This window comes from Anguilla rostrata, chromosome 2 (genome assembly GCF_018555375.3).
Source record: "Anguilla rostrata isolate EN2019 chromosome 2, ASM1855537v3, whole genome shotgun sequence".
NCBI classification, from domain to species: domain Eukaryota; kingdom Metazoa; phylum Chordata; class Actinopteri; order Anguilliformes; family Anguillidae; genus Anguilla; species Anguilla rostrata.
Window position 1 is genome coordinate 25210740 of NC_057934.1, and position 27626 is coordinate 25238365.

At 41.1% G+C, this 27626-nt stretch overlaps 1 protein-coding gene across 1 annotated transcript; it reads left to right on the forward strand.

Annotated features, from left to right (window-relative positions):
- The first annotated feature begins 1174 nt into the window (after window positions 1–1174).
- Window positions 1175–26442, forward strand: tbx21 (T-box transcription factor 21). Its single transcript, XM_064321372.1, has 6 exons — window positions 1175–2099; window positions 16812–16966; window positions 18191–18312; window positions 19902–20060; window positions 20409–20470; window positions 20833–26442. The coding sequence occupies exons 1-6, from the start codon at window positions 1558–1560 to the stop codon at window positions 21620–21622; spliced, it is 1830 nt and encodes a 609-aa protein (XP_064177442.1). The 5' UTR covers window positions 1175–1557; the 3' UTR covers window positions 21623–26442.
- Window positions 26443–27626: the final 1184 nt, after the last annotated feature.

The following is a 27626-nucleotide window of genomic DNA, read 5'->3' on the forward strand; positions in this document are numbered from 1 at the left end:
ATGCGGGCATGGTTTGCTCTGTGCTGAAAGGCCGGCTGATTTTAATTTTTGGAATTTTCATAAGTAGCTATTTATTTAAAACGCTTAGTAATTATAATTTATTATTTTTATTATAATAGCTTAGTAATGTACAGTGTAGCAAAAATCCACTGCTGTAATTGATCATTTGTTATTTGCTTGGTTCAAATGACTTAAAGGTGAATACTTTAAGGCTCATCATATCTTGTCAAAATACGTGTTCCTATTATGAATAATAATTTTGAATATTAAAATGAGATATGAATAATTGAGTTCACATTTAACCTATATGTGGCGCGTAATTAGATCAATGATGATTTCGCTTAAAATATCTCACCAGTGATAATAAGACCATGGTTGTAAATTACTTCATTTTTAAGCGCATAAAAATTGCTGCAGTATCATGGGGAAATTACACTGGTAGTGTTTTCCGTAAAATAAGTGAGTAACCTAGGAATGAGGCATTGTAATTCTTATATCACCTATAAGTTGCTATAAATACTGGTGTTCGTATTTTTTTTTTTTTTTTTTTTTAATTGTGTATAGTTTCATTTATTGAAATATAATTTACAATAATAGTAAGTAAAGGAACAATGTATTATTTAAAAACTAGACTGGCGCTCCTCTCGGCTAGTAGCCTATACCGCAAAGAAAGGGAGTATATGGAGCAAACAATCAAGAAGAAAAGAACACTGCCAACTGAAAGCTCTAATTTAATACAGAAGAGTGAATTATCTAGCGGCTAGCGCTTTCAAACTCTGTACAGTTCAGGTGATACAGCTAGCTCAGTTCACCGTACCAATATCCCACATAGTGCATCATGCGCGATATAGGCTATTCTCATGCCGGTGCTTTAGAGTTTTTATGCCTTGAGTAAGTTTATACTAGTACTATGCATTTACACATTTACCAGCAAGTCGTCAGAAAATGTCAGATATTATCAGCAGACGCTGCATTACACTTTAAGTCCACTTTTCAATGTGATAAACGTTTACTTTAAACATTGTGTTGTATTCTAATTTGAGAATTAAAATTTACAGCTCAGCCATCTGTAAATGAGGCTGGTCCTGTCGTCACATTTCAAGCCAATCACATGCAAACTACGCTTGAGACCTGCAGCCGGAGCCAATCATCAGCTATACAATGTATATATTATTTGTTCCGAAGCAGAACATGTGTTCGAAGCGTTGACAGCGAGCTTGATCGAAAAAAAGACCGAGTAAACGTTTTCAGTGGAAAACACTCATAACAACTTTAAATGTAGCTGAAAAAATAGAAATGTTAGAGGGCCGGGTTATAGTTGGTTACTTTTGCCGGCACATGTCTAGATAAAGCGGAAGAATCTTTCAACGTTTTGAACTCAGTAGGCAACTTTAATGCTCGTCTAATTGCAGCGCGAAGTCGTGTATTTCTGTTTTCATGCATATATTAGTGTTTAATTGATACTTTTGAAGAATAAACTGTTATTTTTTTCTGAACGTAAAAGAGAAGAAACGCTGAACTTATGACATTGCACAGAGGCTCGGACAGGTGCTGCAGATGGGCGGCATAGGTGGTAATTTTTACCTCAGCATGTTGAATGGGACTGAATCTCAAAGTTTTGGGAAAGACGCCGATATTAGTAACCACCTTCATCGCACAAAGGATTTAGCCGACCTCAAAATGGGCATTCAAGACACCAGGTTCTACTACCAGGACTCCAACGGACAGGACAATTTGTCTCTGCCATACCACACGAACCAGACTGTCACTGGATTCGGAGCGCAACCCGGGAGGTTCTACTCACCAACACCATTTAGTAGCTGTCCCTTCAATAGCGTGAGATCCCCAGCCAGAAGCGGTTCGGGACAGAGTTACATGCCGACAGGAAGCGAGGGTTTTGCGAGCCCTGGAAAAGAGGTTTACTCTGCAAGTGGGGAGAGTTACTCCACACCGTTTCAGCATGGGTTCCCCCGAACACCCCTCTACCCCTTACCTGGGCTACAGGTGTGCGGCAAGACACAGGCATTGCTGAACAACTACCCGCTATGGGCGAAGTTTCATAAATATCAAACCGAGATGATCATCACCAAACAGGGGCGGTGAGTAAAGACGTTTGAAATGTATTTTAAGTGAATACTTTGTTCGTTTAGTTAATTGTATGCGAATTAAAATGACTGGGCATTAGTCCTAAATTCTTTACCGTGTCTGTAATTCACAACCTGATTTTTGGTATCATTCAGAGTGGAGAAGTCTACGTCTTCGGTTTTTCATTCCCAACAGCCTAGCTTACGTGTTTTTGGGTTCAACGTTATGATAGCCTAGGCATATATATATATATATAACGTTGATAGATGCCAGCGGTTTATATGCACGTTAATTTATATTTATTTAGGACAGAATCACTCAAGCGCACAATCTGATGAATGTAGCGGCATTGAGTAATATGCCGGAGAAGGCATGTAAACCGAGTCGCTCGACTGTCGCTCAAATTACACTGTTCAGTTAATTAGATATTAATATTAGGGTCCCGTAACAAGGACGTGTACTTAATTTGCGACGGGAGAAACATTGTAATGAAAGGTGTGCTGCCAGTTGTCAACGATAGTCGGCTATAACCAGCCGTGGAAAACACAGGCTTCTGTATGCTAATTTTTTTATTTTCATTACACTTTATATCAGTGAAAATCCAACTGGAGTGCAAATCCAAAGTTGTAATCATTTCTATTTGTACAGCGTTCCCCGAATTACTTAATTTCACTGACATTATAACTGCATTACATTTCTGTATTTCTACGGCTATATTGCCCTTGCCGTAAGCATATTATATTATAATAATTATTGTGTTATGCCTTAGTAACCTTTTTATTTGTATTAGGTATGTGTTCTCTGTCGCCTATTAATATATTTCGTTGCCAAGCTTTTTTTTTTGGCAATTTCGTTTTATAACCTATGCGTCCTCTTCAGAAACAAATTAAAGTGTAGACTATTTAAAATTGCTGTGTTCCACTATGAACTACAATAGCTACAACGAGAGATTACAAAAAAGCAAAAATGTGAAAATATTGTCCCTAGAAAACATCACAGTTGCACTGCTACCTCAGTGTGCGTCCACACCCACCTCACCCAAGGAAAAGAAATCGCTTCTGGGGATGTCTGATAGGTCACCGAGCATTAAGAGCCCAGCGCGTCTTTGATGATTAATTTACTAATATGCGACGCGTCCACCTGAAAGATGAGTTTTCCGCAATGAGTTTCGCCTTCATCCTGAAATATTACTCATGAACTATTACAAATATATTTATATATGCGTACAAATATAAAAGCAAAATATTATTATTGACCCGTTAATTTGTTTAGAAGTTTAAAAACACAGTTTTAAAAGAATAGCCCGTTTTACAACCAAATAATTAATATAATAATAATAATAATATCGGTTTTCTATATTAAACTGTCTTTAGTTAAAATAAGATGTCTGAAGACGAAAACAAAGTATACTCCACACACTCGCACTACACATTGTCCTGTAAAACCTAAACTAGGACCTGAGGTGAATTGTTTTGATAGATTTTTTTAGATTATGTTTTCTCCCATTTCTGAAAGAAACAGTTCAGTTTATCACCTGCACCAGAAATCAAAAAGGAAAATATTTTTAAAAAACACTTTATTATTTCAAATTAAATGCATTTCAAATAGATCTAGTGTACTACATATAAATATTGTGAAGCATGATTACTAATTACTTTTAAATGTCAGCAGGACAGTGTGAGCTATGTAGGTCATAAAGGATATAGGCAAGCACATGTGCTGCTTAAATGAGACAAGCTGTAAATCCAAAATGATGAGCAACCATACTGTAGACAGCAAAATTTACTGAGCTTCTTGTTGGTGCTGAGTTCATGTAACAATGTGTATTGCAAGTGATTTAAGAGGACAAAATGACTTTAATAGCTGACTCCGAGCCATTGCAATAGATTTAACCTATATACATGTTCACCTACCTTCCTCTTCACTTTTTTATTCTATTGGAGCCCATGTTTAATCAACATGTATAGTAACTATTTGAAATCTAATCAGAACTTTGCTTTTTTACCCAGAAAAAAAAACTTCTATTTTGTAAATGCAAAGCTAATTATTTCTATCAATATATGTCAATAAATGAAGTGATTTGGGATGGGCAGGGTGATTTGTACAGGGAAGAGTAGTTTCTCACCTCCTGTCAGTCCTTTCATGTTGGAACGCAGTTCCTTTGGAGTTAGGAGTGAGAAGTCCTTATGCAGAATACTAAAAATATCTCTGATCATCAGATAGTTAACTCTAGAATGCTCATGACAGGTTCCCTCAGGGGTTTACCTAAGAAGCCCCAAAGAGCTGAGTAGAATGGTACCAGGCTATCGGTGTCAGACATATATTGCTTCTTTGTGCTGAGTAGATAGTTTGTGCGGATGGGCGCCAGTTAGCCTGGCACTCATTGCTTTGTGAAAAAAACTCAGGTGGGCTGTGGACAGCTCAGTGTTGGCCTTGGAGGTGGCTATGCGGGTGTCGTTCTGCTCAGAGTCTTTCCCGCAGTTTCCGCTGTCAGTGTTGTGCCCACCTAAAAACTTCAATCATGAGTGCAAGCGCTCTTCATGCGCTATGACTGTTGATTCAGTCCGCGGCACTGCCCTACATAAGCTAGAAAGACAATAGATTTTTGCATATTTACTTTTATGTAAAAAGTCTACATATCCTGATATTGGCTCGCATAATGCTACTGGTTGAAAAAGCATGGCAGCCCTCCAGATTGAAACCTTTCTGGAAAAATTCCATTTAGACAAGCCAAATCCCACACCTGTAAATCCCCGAATGATGCCTTTTATTGACTCTGACTTTATTGACTCTGAATTAATCTGAGCCCAGTTATGGTGTCAATAGCTGTGAATGTGGAGTGGCAGGGGAGCATAGAATACGTCTGTGCACAGAAGCATGTTATTCAACACTGCACTAGTAAACAACAAAGAATAAATTCTGTACATTTACCCTGGAGTTGATGTGGCACAGATGACTTCAGTGAGGTTGGAACTTTTAACTTGTGAAGTGTGTGATTGGAGGGACATCCAAGTTTATGAATGGTTCTGATCTTGATTTCCTTCAAAATGATGCATTTAAGTACTCTCCACAAACACAAGCACGTAGTATGTGCACATCACGGAGCAAGCACATGTATTCTTAAATTAACGTAAAGCGATCATGCTTCTAACTTGTGACTTTAATCAATGTGACCACATGCAAGAACTACCCTGAAAATTTTCATAAGCTGTTGAAACAATGAACAAGGGTGTTTCTTTTGTTTGTTTGTTTGTTTTGTTACTTTCTGTAAAACTGCATTGAAGTAGCAAATGGACTTGTTGCATACTGTCTGCAGAGTTAGAAATGATTTCTTGTTGCCGCACTCACCAATGAAACTAGATAATCTGTCTTAGCTTATGAGAAACAGATGCATATCTGCTCACTGAACCAGGAGACTTGCGTTTAATCACTTCTGTGTGATTATAGAATAAGTCTGAACTGGTGGACATGTTCTGTTTCCACTTCTTCTTGTAAACCTCTTTAGTTTGATGTGGGATTTTGGGCTGGACCTATTTTCTGGCACAGGTTTTAAAAAATATTTATATGATTTTATATTGATTAAAGATCAAGTGGAAATGAGTCATTTTATTTAAATAATAGCCTAATTATACTTACTTAAATAAAACATACTGTGGAAGAGAAGTGTCTCCAGTAAACATTGCTCCAGACCTCCCTGAAACTCTATCCCAACATTCAAGAAATGGTCTGACACTGTCACTGTCACTCTCATGTTCTCCGCTGCCACAGTCTATTATAAGCCCAGACATAAGTGCCAGTCTGCATGTGTGTGCATGCGTGTGTGTGTCTGTGTGTGTTTTTGGTTGGTGGTGTGGGGATGTTGAGGCGGGAGATTAATTACTTTAATTACATTAGCCAGGATGACCATGACCAGCATGTCATCTTCCACAAGGTTGCAAGGCATCTGCCAGTGAAAGTCACATCAAAAACTGAGCATGCCGCCCCACCCCCCCCCCCCCCACACACACACACACACACACACACACAAACACAGGGCATAGAGACACTGAAATATAGCCACAAACAATCAAATCAAACAGAATTTTTGGGTGTTGTATACTGTCATTTTAAACATTTACTTACTTACATTTTATCATTATATATTTCAAGTGAAGACCTTATGTGTATGGAAAAAGGTGTCAAAAATACAATGGAGTTAACCACAATATGTTCCAGTGACTAATGCTTGGCACAAGGTAGGTCTTTGTGCTCAGTACAATAGACAGTGTAGGAAGCCAGAGGAGCTTCATTTCTCTAGACTCTCTGGGCTTTAAAAAATATATATTGTAGGGGCTGATCGCATTTGTATCTACTCTTTGCCATTCCTTACTGTTTCTTTGATTAACATCAATGTATTTTTTATGGTCATTGTCCAATTGTAAAATAAACAACAAAAATTTTATGATTCATAAAGTGGTGACAGATGTATATGTAATATACATAATCATATATTAACATAAGATCATTTACGCATTAACCTATTTGACGCTAGCAGTATCATCAAGCTTCTTTTTTTGTGTCAGTGAATACAAGCGTTTGCCAATAATGCCAGATTACTGGTTTTGTAAAGGGATCAACTATGGCCTGTTCAGTGTTCTTAAATCTGCTCTACCTTCTCTTGTCAATGTGATGGATCACATGCCAGGTAAATATGGCATATTAATTGCAATATTAATTAATTTACCAAAATGATGTGTTCTGGTGAATTACATGTTTTATATTTCACCTATTATACATTTGCAAATTTGACGTTTCCTGAATAAAATCAGGTTAAGTACCGTGCTGATTGATATAGTAACAGTGTTCCACCAAGAATTCATAGTTGCAGCCTTCAAGTCGTATACCGAGCTCCCTAGACCATGTTAGCTTTCAAATAAAATGACCATTGGAATTTAACAAATCCATAAAAAATATATGGGCCTGGCATCTCTCATGTTGGCATCTTGTTTCGTCACTTGCAGCTTGAGCGTTGATTGTTGCCACTTGCCACACTCTGTGCGGCCCTAGGAAGGGATATGCTGAATAGGCCAGCCAGATCAGTGAGCTCTGTGCTTTGAACCTCTCAGCTACCCGACCGCCCCCTCCGTTTCCGTTTTCATTGCATCTAATGGAGCTCATATTGCTTTACAGCTCAAGCTTGCAATACCCTTGCAAATGCACTGCACAAACCTTTGTCTGGAGAGCACTGACATCACCAGCGCAGGCCATGCCAACAATGACTGCACTACAACCTGCAGGTTGACAGAAGTACTTGAGCAGCCTTTCATGAGTCATTGTTGTGACCTTGAATGGTCCTAACTTTTTCACAACTGAAAATGTGCTTTGAACAAAGAGTATCGATCTGGAAATATTTAGGAATTGAATGTAGGCAAGTTTAATTTTACAAAGCCTAACACTTTACACCACAAGACAGTAGAGCAATGATAAGATGTTGAGGTTGGTTTGAGAATAACAAATCTTCCAGTTGCACTGTAACCACTCCATCATCAGAACTGTTTGATAAGTTGTTTCTCCGGAACACTCCCAAGCTAATTATTCATTGATACAGTCTGTGTTCTGGCAACCAGGCCCCACTAGGAGTGGGATGTTTTACCGAAGTGATTGCAGACCAGAGGTGCTGTACACGTTTTTACCTGTCTTTACTATGGCAATTACATGGCAATTACTTTTGAAAGATGAAAAAAGATATTTCCAATTTTCCCATTACATTTGTTTCTGAGAATCTGCTGGTGAGTGCTCATATATGGTCCCACTGCTAGACACCAGTGAGAAAGACCAGACCCCAATGAGAAAGAGGTGAACGATATGCATTAACCCCATGTTGCCGACAGGGCATTTTCAGGACCGCGCTGAGTACCATGTTCAAAGATTTGTATTCCTTCAAAAATTAACTATCATCTAAACTCTAAGCACATGGAGGCGTGATTCTTTGCACAGGTGAAGCACTATCATACTGCTGCTGGGTAAGCTACAGTCTCCTGTGACAGAAAAGTGGAAAGACTCTAATGCATTTGGCAGCTGTAAATCTTCCCACAGCATTTGAACATGCTGGGTCCAATTCAAAATGCAAAGTTAATCTTTTCAGTTTGTTTCCCCAGATGAATAAAATAGGGTTTACCTTAACTCAGGAGGACTGAATGATAATAAGTGTGTTATCATTATTCTGTAAAGCACAGTATCTCAACAGTCTTACTAGGAAAATATTGAATAAAACAGAAAACAATGTAGGCAAGTACAGCAGACATTGCAGTAGCAGCTCCCAAAGAACCTAGAATTTATTTTAAAATATACCACATGATAAATGTCTTTTCTTAGGTAACCAAACGCAATGATAAAAATACTCCAAGCATGTTCGAGAAGAAGTTTAAAAGTTTCAAAATAAAGGAGGAAGTTCGTGCAGGGCCCTGAATGGTCTTAACTCTGTGCACATCAAATACGGTTTATTCAGATCATTTTAAAATACAGCTGCTCACAGAGATTATGGGAGACAATCTAAAGAAAATGCCTCAGTTATCAAAATATATGTGCCAATAAACATTCAAGACATATTTCTGTAATTAATGAATAAATGTAGGGGACAGCCCACTTGGGTTTCCTCCGGGTACTCCGGTTTCCTCCCACTGTCCAAAGACATACAGGTAGGCCAATTGGAGACCCTAAAATTGCCCATAGGTATGAGTGCGTGAGTGAATGGTGTGTGTGCCCTGCGATAGGTTGGCGGCCTGTCCAGGGTGTATTCTTGTCTCTCGCCCAGTGCACGCTGGCATAGGTTCCAGCACCTCCCGCGACCCTGCTCCGGATAATTGGGTATAAATAATGGATGGATGGGTGGATGGATGTACGGGATAAGATATGCCATGTCTGAACACATGAAATTGGATATATGCCTTAGCTAAATTCAGCTGAATACCTAAGGATCAGACAAGGCCAGTTTCATACATATCTGTAGAGTAGATCAAGGCAAAAGGTTCTTTGCTCTCAAACATGTAAAAAACAAACGACTGAAAAAATAAGTGTGACAAAACCATAGTGTGGGCCTCCCTCCCCCCCACACACAAAATTTTACGGGCGCACAATGATCAATAAGACTTAATCATTGCTGTATACATTTGCATAGGCATGTTTCTGGTGAGTTTTGAACAATTGGTAATGGGGATGGCAGTAGAATGAGACCTATCATCATGTTGCACTAAGCAGCACAACCTATATAAAAAATAGGGTGCCAATTTGCTGCTTAGACCATAATAAAATATCCTCTTTAAACCAGGAGAATGTACTTAGCAGATGAACCCAAGTTTTAATGTTTTAAATATTTTCAGAGTCTATTGTTAAAAGCTTTGTCTTCTGTGTTTTATAGTACACAAATATTTCTTATTTGCAATACCTTTAACTTTTAACCAGATATTGCAATGAATTAAAATGACTTATAAAACAGGAATGATTAGAATAAAATTCTTATTATTATGTATTATTACTATTATTTGTTCTACTAGTTCACTAAATTGAATGAAGAAGCACTTCATATGTTCAGCACTTCAGTTGTTAGTAACATACAGAGTAACCAAATATGAGAAGATAAAGCGTCAAATTGCTTGAGTGGTCTGTGGTTGTTTGTCATCAGCTGACTCCCTCTAGATCTGAGAACTACGAGAAGTGCTTCATACATTTTGAGCTGAGTCAACACGTCTTTCAATTCATTCTATGTAATTAGGTAAAAAGTTAAGAAGTGTTTCTATGCCTTCCTTGAGGTTGTTCAGTGCCCTGTGATTTGCTGTGAACAAATGTGGGGGAGTTCCACATGCAGCATCATTCCTGAGTTTGACACTATTCAGTATTGTATCAAAGTTGGATCCTAATTTAAAAGAGCACATTTGGAGCGTATCTAAAAAGGCTTGGTACATAAAATGAAACTTAAAATTATTTTCCTTTTGAGAAATGAGGTGCACTGATACAGATGATTGAAATGCATTTGTATGCAGGAGTTAGGCTTATCTACGTATTGTATTAACCTCAGTGGGCAATGGCAGGACAGGGCACTACTGAATTCACTTCGCTGCAGTAGTGGGGGAAGGCGAACAGAAGAAGCGAAGCAGAAGAGGAAGGGGTGTAGGTGGGAAAGACTGAACAGCAACGAAGCTACAATGGTCATACCGAGCAGTGGAGGAACCTTTGATGTGCAGGAAGCAGAGGAAGGTGTTTTTTCCTCCCTCTCCATCTTTCTCTCTCTCTCTCTCTGACTCTCTCTCTCTTCTCTTCTGCTATATTTTGCTTCATACTGGCAGAGATCTTTCAGAGGTTTGGGTTGGGCCTTCTGAGCTCCGGCTTTGAAATGTGCAACAGCCGCTGGGCCCCCGAGGTCCTGGCAAGTGCCCAACTCTGTCTCTTTTCAAGTTTTCCTCTAAAACAAGCTCTCTCCATTCAGTTCTGCCTTGGCACTTTATACCACTGGCTTTGGTTTGACTCAAAGCACTGCTACCCATATGAAACCAATGCCGTTGATCTATTTTTTAACCGTATGCATGGATATTGATAGTTGATAGAAAGAGCCAAGGCAGAACTGAATGGAGACTATTTGTAGATTAATATTCAAGGGGATATAATTTATATGCTGTTGTATGCTGGCAATGTGTTTTTTAATTTATTTTAAGTATCGTATTTTACATTGGAAATAACACATTTTATTGCAAATAACATTTGGCCTGATCAGTTAGGGATAAAAGTTAACTGATTCAGAGCTGGGGTGTGAGTGAGGTATTACATTCTTTCATGTGGCCTTAATGAGATAAGCCATTCTGAACTATGCATGTAGATTGGACCATACATTTGTCAACTGCTTTAAGTTTATAATAGTATCATAGAGTATCATTGCTTTTTTTCAAATAATGTTGCTTTGACCAATGTGGGGCAGTTGAAATGTTGGCCTTTATGTCTTCCCAGTTTTGCACATACTGTGCAGTCTGTAAGTATTTGGACAGTGAGACAATCTTTATTGTTTTTGGCTCTGTAGTCCTGCACATTGGATATGAAACAAAACAATATTAACATGAGGTTACAGTGCATATTTTAGAGTGCATCTGCCTTAGTTTGCGGGTCTATATATGCATTATCAGGTGAACTATGTCGGAATTGCAGTTATTTTCATACATTGTCCCCCCATTTTGGAGGACCAGAAGTAACTGGGTAATTGACCAGCTGTGTGTTGTTGCTCTAGGTTGGGAATTTGCATCTGAAGTCTGTTACTGTTGTCTCTCAACATGAGGACCAAAGATGTGTCAATGGCAAAACATAGGCCATCATGGGGTGGAATATCAGAATAATCAACCAGAGATGCAGACAAAACAATGTGTCAAAATCTGTTTGATACATTATTAAGAGGCAAGAATGCATTGGTGAGCTGAACAATATCAAGCAACCTGGTAAATCACAGTAAATCAAGACCACTGCAGTGGATGACTAAAGAATACTTACACTTGTGAAGAAAAAACCCTTCTCAACTGTTGAACAGATCAATAATCAAGAACACTCTCCAAGATGTAGGCATGGATGTATCAAAGACTAAAAGAGATGACCACACCACCATAACCTCAGAGGGTTCACTGCAAGATGCAATCCACTGGTAAGCCTCAAGAAAAGAATGGCCAGGTTAGAGTTTGCCAAAAAAAAGTACACAAAAACTAATATGGACAGATGAGATCAATATTAATCTCTAGCAAAGAGAACTGCTGATCCAAAGAACCCAGTGGTAGTGGTTGGTAGTTCTTGTATATAAATTTTATGTGTCTGTTACCTGGCTTGTACTTGTTCAAAAAGTATACAAGTGCTGGTGTTTTAATGTATGTATTTGTATTGTAAATAGCAAAGTTGCAAATATATTATTATTATTATTGCTCAGAAATATCTGAACTGTCACATTTTGATGGTTCTGCAGCCATTTCCCAGGGTAATCTCATTGTCATATTTCCTTTTTCAAAATAAAGTGCTATGCGGAAGATCATTTTTAATATTTCAATTCTGAGAAGGCAGGAAATGGCAGCAGTGGGTGTGCCTAGAAACTAAATTTTTTGTGACATCATGTGACAGATTGTTTTTGTCTCTTGCACATCTAAGAAAATGACTGTGTGCGTTAATTTGGATTAGTGAATTAATGTTTGTGATAATGTGGAAAATGTATTGTCCTTACATCACTTTACAACTGCAACAAGTATTACACAGTCCTCTTATAATGATGACCTTGTGGTGTGAATGAAGTAGATCAATGATGGATCTCATTCAGTGAGAACTAGGAGTCCAGGATATGGTACTTTTTTGATTCCCCAGGGGTTACCTCAGAGATCCGATGTGGGGTTCCCCCCAGAGTTGAGAGCACTGAGGTTCTTATAACCAAGGTGAATGCACTCTCGTAAGAGTTACAGCTGAATAAGCACCCAGCAGTGCGAACACGTCAGAATGTGCTGCTATTTTCAATCGTAGAGAAAATGTAGCAATCTGCTCGAAGTAAAAAAGATCACCCAACAGATTCACATGATGGGCTTAGAAATGTGGCATCAGGTGCACTGCAGATGACCAGAAAGTACCTCTTGGTCACATGGTTTTTACATTGGTGACAGAACACTAGGAATAACACTAATAGAGATCTATTAGCAGCCTGTTGAGAAGATTTCCTTTGCTTTGTGCTACCAGGCTGTCACTAACCTGGGATATGTGGTAAGACTGTTTATGAAATTAAACGGGTCATTGAGTTAAAGTACACATATCTGTGGTGTAAGCCACAGAAAGGGCAGTGTAATACAGAGCAGACTCCATATTTTATTTATTGAACTGTCATGTTGCATTTCTGACTGTGACACTTACATACTATTTCAATGCACATGGCAATTTTAAGAGATCAAAATGGGTAATGATCTACAACAGATTCACCGTTTTGAATTTTAGGTTGATAATAGTAATAGTTAATAGTAGGATAATAGTTATCTAAACTATTAGATAGTAGTTTAGGTTTCATATTTAATACATTTTTGAAAATTACAAGCGTTTATAGAGCAATCAAGGTCACTGAAATAGAATTTTTTCTCCTCTCTATCTCTCTATCGCTCTGTGTGTGCTCTGACAGGGGAAGCATGAAAGTCTATTTCAGGCCTATACCACTTTTTTCTTCTGCCATTTACTTGTCTGAACGCTTCCTGTTACACTCTACGTGCCTGCATAGGGTGTTTCAGAGCTGTGCAGAAGCAGAGTAAAATGACTGCTTGTTCTTGTCGTAAAAGTTTACCTGCCAGCGTGTGCTGTAAAAGTGGGCCCGTTTGCTTGTTTCAGCTTTACTACAGTCAGCTGACATCCGTTTCCTGTGCAATTGTGAAAACATTTGTTTGTTGTGCCTTTCAAAATTTTACATTTAAATTTATTCTTAAAATATCTGTAAATCTAAAGGGTAGCAAGCATGTCAGTGCTGTTCGTCTTGGCTAGCCATTAGCATACGTTAGGGTGTTGTTTAAGCTGGCAGGCGGCTGCCACAGCGTCTCAGCTGTTCTGCACTGCATCATTCGGGGGTTGCATTGTGCGCCATAGAGAAGGAGGGAGGAGAGCCCAGCAACGCAGCGATGTCCGGGCTGCGTGTTTCAGACTGATTTGCCTTTATCTTAGACAACTGCGCTCACAGCGGTGACGGAAAATGGACCCAAAAAAAACCCGTCCCCGTGAATTGCTGAGTGTTTCTGAATTACGTAGCCTACTGATTAATGGAGCTGTTAATGTCTCCGTATGGCTGTGAGCCAATGGTAGGCCCAGTGATCTTACAGTGAAGAGGACCCAGAGTGAGTGTCATGCAAGCAGCAGGACTGCTCACAGCATTCGAGACCCATGTCCTGGTCATTGCTGGAGAACTGAGAGCTCTCTCATTCTCAGGAGTTCCCGAGGCATCCTCTGGACCGCTACGATCATGATTTTTATTGGCCCATCATAACCGATTTGTACGTCCCCACAGCTGTAGGGCTGCATGCAGTGTGTTTCTCAGTCTCCCAGCTTCCACTAGGGAGCGCCAGAGCAGTTTCCAGTGTGTGGTTTGCACTGGCAGGTGCCTTCACCGAAACCCCTGAGATTCCCCCGCATGTAGATGAGCCTCCCTGTGGTTTCCCCCTGCCAGGTTCTGATTTCCTATAAAAGGGCTGCCTTTTTATAAGTGTGACAATATTAGGGCTCACTCAGATAAGGAAAGTGACACAGTCCTCACCGTATCTTTTTTTTTTTTTTTAATCGTTCTTTCTGAGGTGTGTGGGCTGTGTGGCAAAGTTCAAATTTTCCCCTGGTTTCTTGTTTCACTTATATTGATGACTGATATGATCACCCGCAGCCTGTTTGCTTTTTTTTCTTTCTTTTTCTTTTGACGATACCTTTGCGTTCAGATTTCGTAGAACTTGTTGATTATCCTTGACCTGCCATGCGAGCAGTCAGACAGACATCCGTCTGCGCAAAACGGGAAGTGGGAGGTGTGTGCCAGCAGATACAGATGCTCGGTGACAAGGTTCTCCCTTGACAAGAAAGCACCTCTGGCACCTCCAGTGTCACCTTTACAGGTTTTTAAAACAGAAAGCGCAAATGCATAGAATCATTTTCGACAGAGAGAACAACGCAGATGTGCATGAGCAGTACATGTAGCAGCGCGAAGCACCGACGATCACATTTGAGCCCTCGTTGTTGCGTTTGATTGTGTGGTTGCCCCCTATTGGCGTAGAGGCATCAGTGCATGACTTGACTTGACTGGAGATTTGCTCTCAGTGGCTGGAAACTGGTTTTTTTCACTACTTCACCCTGCAAGATGGGGGTGGGGACGTAGATTTGTGGTTTGTAGCCCTGTCTTTCCGCTCACCCTCAGCCCAGCCTACTTGTACCTAGAGCAAAATACACAGGCAGCACCAACACCCCCACCGTAACCACACGTGGTCAACAAGCTCCTTGTTTCTAAAAGCGGCACTGAGCAAGAGGCTGTACGCCATAAGCCCTCCCCCCACCATTTTATCACGCACCCCTACTGCTTACCATGTAACCGCAGGGCTGCCACATATAAGTTCTGCTGCAAGTGAGAAGCTATGGAACAGAACAGTAATGGCAAGGTTTTCAAAAAGTGTTTCTTGTGTCCTAAAACTACCGTCCGTAATTATTATTGTGCATGAGGTGAAACAAAACAAATAAAATACATTTCTCAGATTTACTATATATGTTAACTCATTACTCTAAACGTCTCTTTGAAGCACTGCTGTTTCTGAAGTATGCTTTAGATTGTGTCTGCTGGTAACTTCATTTTAACCATGTCGAGAAAGTTAATGGAAACTCTGGTTGGTACTTTTGGCAAGTATGATCTTTTGCCTAAATAGAGCACTGCTCCAAAGTTTTTGGCTGTGTTTAGACGTTTAGTCATTTAGACTTTGTGAGCAACAGCCTAATGTGGAATGTGGTTTTTAGTAGCATTTCAAATGTCACTAAGAAAAATTATCTGGAATCTCAAATCAGCCCCTCGAAATATGAATCATGGTCTTTAAAATAGCTAGCGAGCTGAACATCCTTTTTGATTTGATAAGCACACAGCCAGTAGTCAATGTGCACATTATAGGCTTGTAAGTCACACGGTTGTATCCCTTGGGGGGGCAGTTCATTCAGCAGAATAGTATTACTGCAGATGTTACCTTTTGGTTTTGGCCCGACTTTCACCCCTGAATCCCCTCCAAACGGGTATGGATGCAGCTTTGAGAGAGAGAGACTGAAGGGCTATGGATGCAGCTTTGAGAGAGAGAGACTGAAGGGCTATGGATGCAGCTTTGAGAGAGAGAGACTGAAGGGCTATGGATGCAGCTTTGAGAGAGAGAGACTGGAGGGCTATGGATGCAGCTTTGAGAGAGAGACTGAAGTCTTGGGACTCTCTGACCTCCTTGTTACCTTTCCTCTGTGACAGCGACTGAAATCAAAATCGCTTCAGTGAGGAATGCCAAAGCAGTCAGCAGCCGCTCCCACCCACATCTCTTATTAATGGTCCTATTAAAGATTCACGTTCCTGCCCCTCCCCCAGACTCTTTACCCCTTCACACTCCCATTGTCCTCAAGGTCCTGTTGCGGTCTCATCTGCTCTCCAATCCTGTTCACATCGCTGAAGTTCTGGCATGGCCTCCACCTCACTTAAAGGGCTGCTGCTGTGCCCAAGGTGCACATTTTTGGTACTGCAAATTACATCATCTATGTATAGCATAGTTACAGTATTAAATTTGCCTCAGCCAGTGTTGTAGATCATTTAAAATTCTCTAAAAGCTGGATCCATACCCCTTCAGTCTCTCTCTCAGTACTGCATCCATTCCCCTTTAATCTCTCTCACAAAGCTGCATCCACACTCCTTTAGTCTCTCTAAAACCTGCATCTGTCCATTTTGTCCTGTAGTTCATGTGTGGTACTTAACTTTGATTATGACTTCTGATTTCATGACTGCACGGTTAAAAAAGACATAAGGCAATCTTTGTACCCTGATGGTTTACCACTTTTATAAAAATATGTTTAACTTTTTCTGATGGTAGAGTAACTCCAGAAACATTTATCAAATTTCATGCTGAAAAAAATGAAAATTTTGAGGTATTCTCTGCTGTTAAACAGGGACATTTTTTACCTTCATGATGACAGGAGGTTTAACCCAGGTCTTACTTTTCTGGCAGGAGGATGTTTCCTTTCCTGAGCTTCAACATCAGTGCTCTGGACCCATCAGCACACTATAGTGTGTATGTCGACGTGGTTCTGGCCGACCAACACCACTGGCGATACCAGGGAGGCAAGTGGGTCCAGTGTGGCAAGGCGGAGGGGAACATGCCAGGTAAGAGGGGCTTCACCCAGGAAACTCTCAGCCATCCAATCAAAACAGCCCGCTCAATTCCCCTCAACCACACTGACCAATGCACCAAAGGCCGGAGTGAAGAGTAGGTTTTAACTACTACTGTTTAATTAAAAGACTTCACTGAAAAATATGCTTCGCTGGATGAACATAAAAGTTTACTTCAAACTGTAACACCTATATTTTTTAGGTTTTCTCAACTGAAAGTTGGTTTATTCAAACCGAGAAGACCAACAAAAAAAGTGTAGTGTAACAAATTGAAATGAACATTTTAGGTATATCCAATTAAACGTTTTCCCATTGTTATAATATGTATAGTCTATGCATATATGTAGTTTAGTTCAACGAAAATAATTGCGCCAGCATGTAGCATTGACTGTATGTGTTTTTACGGCATGTGCACACCCATACACACACAGCAAACCTTTGTGTATATGTGAAAGCCACTCCCTCCTCTCAGACAGACAGAGGGGGTGGTTGTGTGGTCTGACGATTCCTCTAGCTACACTCATCTCTCACGTATATGTGTGAACATCTTGTGAAAAAAACCTCTTTCACCTTAGCCCTAGAGGAGATGACAGAGCATGCCACAGCACTATTCCAAACATATACACATAAATATAGAACCGATTGTCTGTTAAGTATTTACGTGCATGACACTGTTTTATGTGATATGCCATTCTCAGGCCTTGCCACATGCTAGTTTTGTATTTTCCTTGTTCTACTCCTACATTCAAAATATTCCAGGGATCAATCCAATACACCCTAGCCTTTCGGCCATTGCTTTTAATCTGATATGAAGTACCAATCTAGTAATGCAATATGGGATTTGACTAGCGCAGACAGCATGAATGCACAGCCTTTAACACCTGCACCTGCTAATAGGTGCACAAGGAGATGTGTTTGTATTTGTGAGGTGTTTATTGTTGGTGCATCAAGCAGCCTGTTCCATTTGTGATTGATGCTGCTGTGCTGCACTTTCAAAACTGTGGGGACTGTGATGTGGGGGGTGAACTATGGGAAATAAAGAGCAGTGTAGTTCTCATCACTGCCTGTGATAAAGAGCATGTGAGAAGTGTACTTTGGGGACAGGAAGACTGGAGGCTATAAAATATATATATAATTATCTCTCTCACGCACTGTGCCTTTCCCTCTGTCTTTATGCCCCCCTCTCTCTAACCCCCAACCCCCAACCCCCAACCACAGGTAACAGGATGTATATGCACCCTGACTCACCCAACACAGGGGCCCACTGGATGAGACAGGAGGTCTCATTTGGCAAACTGAAGCTCACTAACAACAAGGGCAGCACCAACAATGTGGGCCAGGTAGTAATGCACATTTACTCTCTCTCTCTCTCCCTCTCTCTCTCACACACACACACACACACACACATCACACATATATGCACGGACACAAACATGCGTACACATATGAAGGGGCATTCACACTCTGTGTACCATAAAGTAAGTACTGTTTTTAATGACAAATTGTAGGAATTTAAATACATTTAAAGGCTGTTGCTTAGGACCAATATAGTGCTTCCTCATAATAAATATGTTTCAGAGCACAAAATAAACCAAGGGGCTCTGTCTACTTTCAATAACCTCAAAATGTGGCAATGTACCTCTATGAACATTAATCAGGAAGTGACAAGAAGAGGCTCAGGTATTTTAGGCCTTAGGCCAGATGCACAGTATACACAATGTCTTAACATCGCAGGACATCTCACATTTACCGACCATGATTTCCGTCCTACATCTTACTGTAGTTGTGCATTATAAAACGAGGTAACGACGTGAGGTTGCACATTAAAAGACAACAATGAAGGACAGACATTTGCATGCATTGGCAGCCCATTGAAAGAAAAGATGGTTGCCATAGAGGAAGATAAATTGTTGGCACTTTTTATCAGCGTCTTTAGCCTGTATATGCACAGAAAAACACAAAACAACAAAAAGAAGTCTTCGGGCACGTTGATGGTTTGGGTGGCCAACATGGACTCTCAGTAGTACAAAGAGAGTTGTAGGTCAGAATGGAAATATTGACAATAATCAGAGAACTGGATAGCTTCATTCTGTAGCTATAGCCTAACTATTCTTATTTTAGCTTAAAATCTTTATCTAGGTATTAGCCCTGTACAGTAGCTGCCTTAGGTCTACTGGACTACCCGATATCACAGCTGATTTGGGTGTCCCACATTTTCAAGATCAGGGCGAAAAGCCATCGTGGCAAGCCTTTGTTGCTCACATGAGAGGGTCTGAACTCTCTCATTAATTACTGTCCCATTCTCTCAATCCAGTCTGGCACCAGCCAATCATTTTCTAACGTGTTTGATATTTTCATCATTGCCCTTGTAGTGTGACAGGTACAACGAAGCGATTTGTCACATTGGCCAAAGAGATTTCAGTAGTAGCGCAATAATCACAACAGATTATAAGGCATTTTATAATCATGCATGGTCAAGTATCATACTTCATTATTATTATTATACTATATATATTATTATTAAAATTATACTGTATTATGAGCAGATTATAAGTATGTTTAAAATGCTTTGTAGACATAGGTGCCATAGAAAGCGTTACCCACATGGCCTAAAATTTAGGCTACATCACATCATGTGTCATTTTACTGTTGGTAATCTGCAGTAGCTGTGTGTGTGTGACACGTGAAAGTTTTCTGTGGGCACTCTTGCACATACAGTATGCACACACCTACGTGCTCAAACACTCAAACACTTACACCGGTGTAACTGCACACACCTGCTTTCAAATGATTTACTGTCTTGCCGAGATTAGTATTATCATTGACTATGGTAATGCCGTTGATGGCTTCCAAATTTCATATGAACATCTTTTGGCTATTGAATGGAGCTTTGAAATAGTTTGATGTCCATGGTTTCTTCTCTCCCAAGATGATTGTGTTGCAGTCGCTGCATAAGTATCAGCCACGGCTGCACATTGTGGAGGTTAAGGAGGATGGCTCAGAAGACCCCTTCCTGTCCTCCAAGGCCCAGACCTTCATCTTCCCTGAGACACAGTTCATTGCTGTCACAGCCTATCAGAATGCAGATGTAAGTCACGTGACCTTCCATTGTCAGGTTCCTGGCTGTTCCTCTTTTAAAACTGTATGCGTACTGCTACGGCAAGAATGTATACCCTGAGCTCAGTGAGCTAAAGATTCATAAAGCAGTAGATTTACTCTCATTGACTGCCTAATGGATTAGTGGGACACACTAACAGTGGGACACAAAGAATTTTGAATGATTTGGAAATTTGGCTAAAGTGTAATATCTTCATGTCCCACATTTTCTTTCCTACTCTCTTACTTCCTACTTTCCCTACCATTTTCCATTCCTTTTGCTGACTCCTGTTCCTGCTCTCTCTTCCAACCTTTCCATCCTCTACTATTTCTTGCACAGATCACTCAGCTGAAAATAGACCACAACCCCTTTGCTAAGGGTTTCCGGGACAATTATGATACGTAAGTAAGCAAAAAGGAAAAAAAAGACTTGCACTCTCTGGGGGTGGGGGGGTGGCAGTTCTTTTTTAGAATTTATGTATGAGAACATTTGAACTTTTAACTCCTCCGTCTCACTGCATCAGCTACTTTTGTGTGCTTACGATCCTTCTTAGTCATTATATCATGCATGTCTTTTCAATGTTTTGGTATAGGTTAGCCATGTCATGCAACGGACTATTAGTTCCTTAGGGTTGTGGAAATTAGTTGATGTCTTTCTCATCTAAATTAGCAGAAAAGCAGCCAAAACAGCTGTACACAGGGCCCATGGTGTGCAAGGACCCGTTAATTGTTTTGTTGGTGGCTGATGGCAGGTCTTTCTGTAGGCTGTACGCCCCGTCCGAGGCAGACCGGCTCACGCCCTCCCCCACAGAGAACCAGCAGCTCGTCCCAGGCACCTGCTACCCCCAGCCGTACCTGGCTGATCAGTATGTGAGCCCTCTCCCCCAGAGCCGCTTCTACAGCCGGGAGCGGCTGGGCATGAGCCAGCAAGCCAAGGACCCCGGCGGCAGCCCCCACGGCCGCTGGTACTTGTCCGGCCAGCAGGGGCCGCCGTCCAGCCGGCTGGACTTCAACTCTTACGACAGCGACTTCTCCAGCAACGGCTTCTACAAGCCCTTCCCCCTCCAGACGTCCACCCATCACCCGCTAGGGTACTACCAGGACCACCACTTCCCCCCCGGGAACGTCTCAGCCGCCGCCGCTGCCTCCCCGGGGGCATGGAGCTCAGGTCGCCCCTCCCCTCAATACCTCAGTCACCCCCACCCCACTAAAGCCGGGCCCAGCCTGAGCTGGTTCCGCCCCGTCCCCCCGTCCTCCTCGTCCTCTTCCTCGGACCCCAGGCTGCACCCCCTGGCCCTCCTGGACCCGCTGGGCCCTCCCCCGCCGCTCCAGGATAAGCCCAAAGAGTCGGGGGAGGACCCTTGGCTGGAGCCCCCCTCTGTCAAGTCGGTGGACTCGGCCGACTCAGGTCTGTACGACGGCGCCGAGAGCAAGAGGCGGCGGGTATCGCCATACGCCTCCAGTACCGAGAACTCGCCCCCCAACCGTGGCACGGAGGCCTGCGAGAAGGACAGCAGCAGCGATGCCGGCTACTACGGCTTCTACACCAACTGAGTCCCCGCCAACCCCCCCTCCCCTCTACCTCCCACCGCCTCCCCACCTACCCCCCTCCCCACCCCCGTCTACGTGCGCCCGTTTCTCCCACCCAGCTGTCTGTTCTCCACAGTCGCGCAAACATGCCGGGAGGGAACTCTGCCTCGGTGAAGCCGAGAGGATGCCACGAGTGTGGCACAGAGACCCCCTCCGCTTTCACGTTCAGAATTTGCTTGTGTAATTTCCGCAGGGAGGCCGTCTGGATGCCACTTGAGTTTCTCCGCATTTCCCCTCTGCAAATTAAGACTGAAATTCCCCCATTCCTCCAGTGAGGCGCAAACTGAATCCTCTTCTGTTCGGTGGACAGGGGGGTTTGGGTGGATCTGGAGAGGCATTCTGGGATTGATTCCTCATTGAGTGACAGTGAGGAGAGTTGGTCGGCCAGCACTCAGACACAGGCCAGAGAGATTAACATTTGTGACCTGAACCCTACAACCCCGCCAGTGTCCTTGAAACTGGCCCATGTCAGTACCCTGCTTTGGCCCCGCTGAACCGATCCACGGATCTGGGTCCCAGCCCATGTTGTGTAAGTCCCTGCACCCACTGACCCCGTTCTGTCAGCGCCAAACTGCCCAAACCCCTGTGTGTGCTGTGACCCTACCTCGGTGAACAATGATGACATCACTGACGGCCCACATTCAGGCATCTGACGCCAGACCAGCAGCCCATCTAGTAGGCAGCAGTCGAGGAAGGAGAGCTGTGGGAGGGGGAGGTGTGAGGCCTTTTCTAGTGTGACGAACAATCAGAAAACACATGTTCCAGAGTGTCGGTGTTCATTTTCCAGCTTTCCAGCTGTTTTACAGCTTCAGACAAAACAAGGCAGCAAGCGGCTGCCTCATAGTACATGCCGGCAGGCCAGTGAAAAGCATGGCTGTTTGAGTCAAAGGTGGCTCAATCAGAAAGGCTCAACCAGATCTCAGCAGAATGAAAGTATCGTACATAGTATCTTAAGTACTATTTGGTTTTCACCAGCGACGTGAGATAAGCATGCATCTACTGAACAGCTCAGGGGAAGGAATAAGTCAGCTCCCATAGAGTATGAGGTAACATACTCTGACTTCACAATACAGAAGTTCATTGTGCCATTGTGCCATTGTGCCAGAAGTTCCATTGCTGTATATGTCAGTATTAAAAAAACCAAAAACCTCACAGTTATCAATCAAAGTTTGCCCATTCGAACCCCAGACAAGGGTCCTGAATAACTGTATCAGCCCGATGGCAGCTGCTAACGGCTGAGGGAGTGGGAGTTAGTGTCAGGCGCTTCAATGCAAAGCTGTGCTGTCATCACGTCCGGGATCCTGAAGGGGCCTTAGCCTCCGGAACACCTGCGATTATCGGGCTGTGAAACGGAACAGCGGGCGCATTTCTCACCGGCCTCTGCTGAACTCTGGCCTTTATGATACGCGCGTGCACAGGCATTTCTGCTCTCGCCATTTGGGCCCTGTCCTTAAACAGTCCAACAAAAGGCCCCTTCCGGCTCTAGCAGGTGATTAAGGAGAGCTTATTTCCAAGGGCAGTAATCAAGAAGCACGTGATTTGGCCTCTGTGGAGAGGGGGAGGTGTTCAGCATTGCAAAGGAGGTGTTGATTAGGAAGAATCCATCTGTGGAATATGCGCAGCGCACCATATCCTCGCAAGGGGGGTGGGGGTTTGGGGGTTGGAGGACAAGCACGTAAGTAATACACTGCCACAGTTTGGCCACTCTGTGGTGCACAATTCAGTGACACTCTTCAGATGCCACGGAGACAGCGAGTTGAAGAAAGAACTCTGCGCCAGGAGCTGCAGTGCATGCTGGGTCTTTTTCTTATTAGAACTGAGTGCTCATACCAATCGCTTATTTTATCTATCCTTGCTTCCTTTCCTTGCGTCCTTTCCTAGTATGAAAGGCCAAGCGGATCAAAAATATGCGAAATTGACATCTGGAACCATGCGTTGTTGGCGTGTTTTTTGCGCGTTCTCAGTTGTTGACAACACATGATTCCTGATGTCAATTTTAGATATTTTTGAACCATTTGGCCTTCCATACTAGGAAAGGATGCAAGGAAAGGAAGCAAGAATGGATTAAATTAGCTATTGGAATGAAGCCTGAATCCTATCGATTTTTCTTTTCTAGAGAAAAAGACCAGTACAGGTGCAGGTTTAAGCATGCCATATTGCTGGCCAAAAGGCATATTGAAAATATTATGCTGTAAATAGTCTAAAAGATCATTATCATGTCAAAGGATCTTTTATCACACACGTCATAACATTAGGACTGAATGACAATCAGCATAAAATGCAGCCTGCAATAACCCAGTTTGAAAGTATTGTAAAGTTAAAATTAAGTTCCTGTCTGGTTTTTGCTCCATGCTATCAGCACCACAATGACCAGGTGCTTAGCAGGAAGTGAACCCATTAACTCTGTGTGAAGGAAATACTTTATCTAGCTTAGTATTAGTTTCCACTGCCAGGGGGGAAGTAACTGAGACAGCTAGACAGCGGGTGTGGAGAATCATACGGCCATGGCACTTTGAACCACAGGAAAGATTTGTAGAGATAGTGCAAATGGAAGCATCAGTACAGGTGTGACGAGGCAGGTAACAATGAAGCAGAACAATGACCAGAAGAAGTACTTGAAGGGCTGCCTCACTTAAATTAGCAGGCATTATGCAGAGACAATCAGCCAATCACAAGATGGCATGGGCCTTCAATGTGTGCCTGAGCTTCAGCAGTGGTGTCCACTAGTGATGGAAGGGCATGTGATGTTTTCCGGACTTTATTCCAGCTTTCCACAGATCCAAATTATTCTATTTATAGCCACTGATAAAATTTTATATGAAACAGAATCACTAACTGTTGCAGGAGTGAATTGGTTGCTGGTTGAAAAGTCGAGACAGACAGGTCCTCCACCATCACAAAATTATGGCAGGATCCAGTTCCTCCCTCAAGTTAGCCCGTTCAGCATTACTGCCATTTCCATCTGGGGCTGCCATTTCCATCTAAACCTTGTCAGTATTTTATTTTATTTTATTTTTTCAAGGAAATGTGACGTACTGTTTTAAAATAAACCAGGGATGACCTAAGCTTAATCGATTGATATAGCCTGTGGTTTTCCTGTTATTTGTTGTATGCAAATCATAAAACTAGCTGTCACAAGTCTTCCCTTTTTCCGCTTCCATCGTATTGAAGCAATATGAAGACCAGTGAAGCAATACTTTTCCCCGTACATGATTCTCTCAATAGCCTCTGTGACATCATCAACTTGTCTTCTCCACGGCCAAAGGGAAGTGTTTTGCTCACACTCTGAAGTATGTCTTCAATGGGTTCCACTGGAGAATAGAGGAAAAGAGAAGGTTATATGTTGTTTGCTCAGATCCTGTCTGCTGAAATGAACAAACATTTTCTGTCAAGCCTTTTGAAAAATGAGCACAGAAGCACAAAAATGTTTTTATCAGTTTATTTTTGATCACCACTTATGGGGATGCATAGGTTACAAGCATATGCAATGCACTCCAAAGAGATGGTGGTATTTCCATTTTGTGCTGTAATCTTGTTTGGCGTAATCTTTTGCGTCTGATGGTGCCAGCAGCACCTGCTTCTCTAGAGCACATGTAATAAAAAAATGGGTTGAACTTTTTGAACTGCTTACCTTTTGTCTTCATTCAAAATGTATCATGCTTATATGCTTTTTATTGAAAAACATAAAAAGGCACAAAATTACAAACAAGATTAGGAAATAATAGTTTAAGCAGTAACTGGTGACTGGTAACTGAATGAAACTGCCGAACAATCTAGATATTTTAAGTGCAATTAAAGCTGCAGTTGGTTTATTTGAAATTGTTTTTTTTTTTTTGTGGTTTAATTAGTAAATGGGAAACAAAAATAATATTCTGAAAACTTCTATTCATCTTTTTATATACTTTGATGGCAATAGTTACATTTTTTAAATTTGTTTTGTACAGATGTATTGGATATGCGCTGACCACATATTGACAGAAATGGTCTTTTTAGGAAATGATCAAACCTCTGGCCACAGGGGGTGTGCTGCCCTCTGGTGGACGTTATTCTGTATGCTTTTAAAGCTGGACAAAATATAAGACTTACTGTACAAATAGCATTTGTTGTAAGAGTGGTCTGAAAATTAAAATAAAATACATAAATAATAAAATTAAATGACAAATTTCCCATGTGTATTGCCTCCCTGCTAAATCCTATTCCTGTAAATTCTCAAATACTCTGAATGTTTTCTTTGTGAAACTGAATCAAATTCCATTTGGACATCTGGAGTATATGGTCCAGTGAGGAGATGCGTGTTATTTGCAGATGTAAAGGGAATTTTCATGCAGTGAATGCTGGTAACATGACTGGATACAAACAAGACCTTGTTATAACTACATATTCTCACAAAGGTGAAATTGACTGTGAGGCATGTTCAGTTGTGTCCAATGTATATTGTTCATACCCAGACCTGTTGTAGCTCTATCCATTCTGTAGATTCAGTCTGTGAAATTATCCACACACAAAAAAATAAATAAATAAATAAAAAAGCTCAGAGGCCAACATGTGGAAAGGAATGTCTTCAGTTGATGGTGAGACTGTTGAGTAACTAAAAAATAGCCTAAAATGTATATATATTCATACATTTATGTATTGTATTTGAACTATTCTATGTGTAATAATAAAAAAAATCAACTATGTAGGAAATACTCCAAATGAGAGAAAAATTATTTATTAAAAGCTGGCTTAAATATGTGTATTGTACCGATTGCTGTTTTTTATTCATGAATAAAAGTTTAATTGTCCTCAGAAGTTATGATTATTTTTTCCAAGTCAGTTTTAATGATGCATTTCTGTATCAATATATACACCATTTTAGACAAAGTGAAGGATTTCACACAATTATTAGTGCCTTCAACAGTGTATTGATAAAAAACTATTTTTAAAATATCTTTTGAACATCTTTTTAATTCCCAAAATATGCCAGTCGACTGTGGACTACTAATGAAGATTTCAAGCCCCATTCAGGAATACACTCCCAGAACAGCAGAGAAAGCAGTGACATCACACTTACAGCATGCTTTGTCAAGTTTGGAGTCCACCCAATCCAAAATTACCCATTGGGCTTGGAAGTCTAATTTTTAACAAAATGTTTTCTTAAACAGTCTAAAAAAATTCTATATGATTCAATTCAACAACAAAACATTTGTTATACTGTGCAGATGGCAGAAAGTTCTGAAGTTTGTGTCTGGGAAATTGAGAGACTGTGAGGAGAAGCGCCTCCCTCTTTCTGTCCATTACAACAGCCCAGTTTTATTAGGTATTAAAATACTAAAAAACATAGCAAATTAAAACTAGATTATTCTGATATATTCAGACATAATATTATGCAAAGGGATTAAACTGTTTAGGCTCACTGTAAGGATCCATTATCATGCTATGGTTATATTGGTATTGGCTAGTAATAGTCTACAACAAACTTTTCAGCTTAATTAGCATTTAATTTAGAAACGTATGACTCGTCTTAGATAAAAGTATTAATGAGCAGTAATCCAGCAAATCTGCAGCCTGAATTCACAGATTGTTCAATAGTAATTAACAATGGTAAATATTTGTACAATGTTTGCTGCAATGATGGTACAATGATGGACAAAAAAAAAAAAACTATTGCAAAATTGCACCTACATGAAAACATTTTTATGAACAACTTAAAGTAATAATCTTTAAAAAAAGATTTTCATTAAAATAAATGTCTGTTAAGGCACTATCTATCGCTGAATTAGGTAACAAAATGGTGATTGAGCCTATTATTATATTAATTTATATTATTATTATTATTATTATTATTATTATTAAAATTTATGATTAAAGAACTGGGTGTCTGTGGCGACATTCCCGGGAAAAATTCACAAGCGGCGCATAGTTAGTGACGCGTTTTCCATCACCCATCAGTGGTTGTTCCGCTAGAGAGGGTAGGCGGGGCTAACGC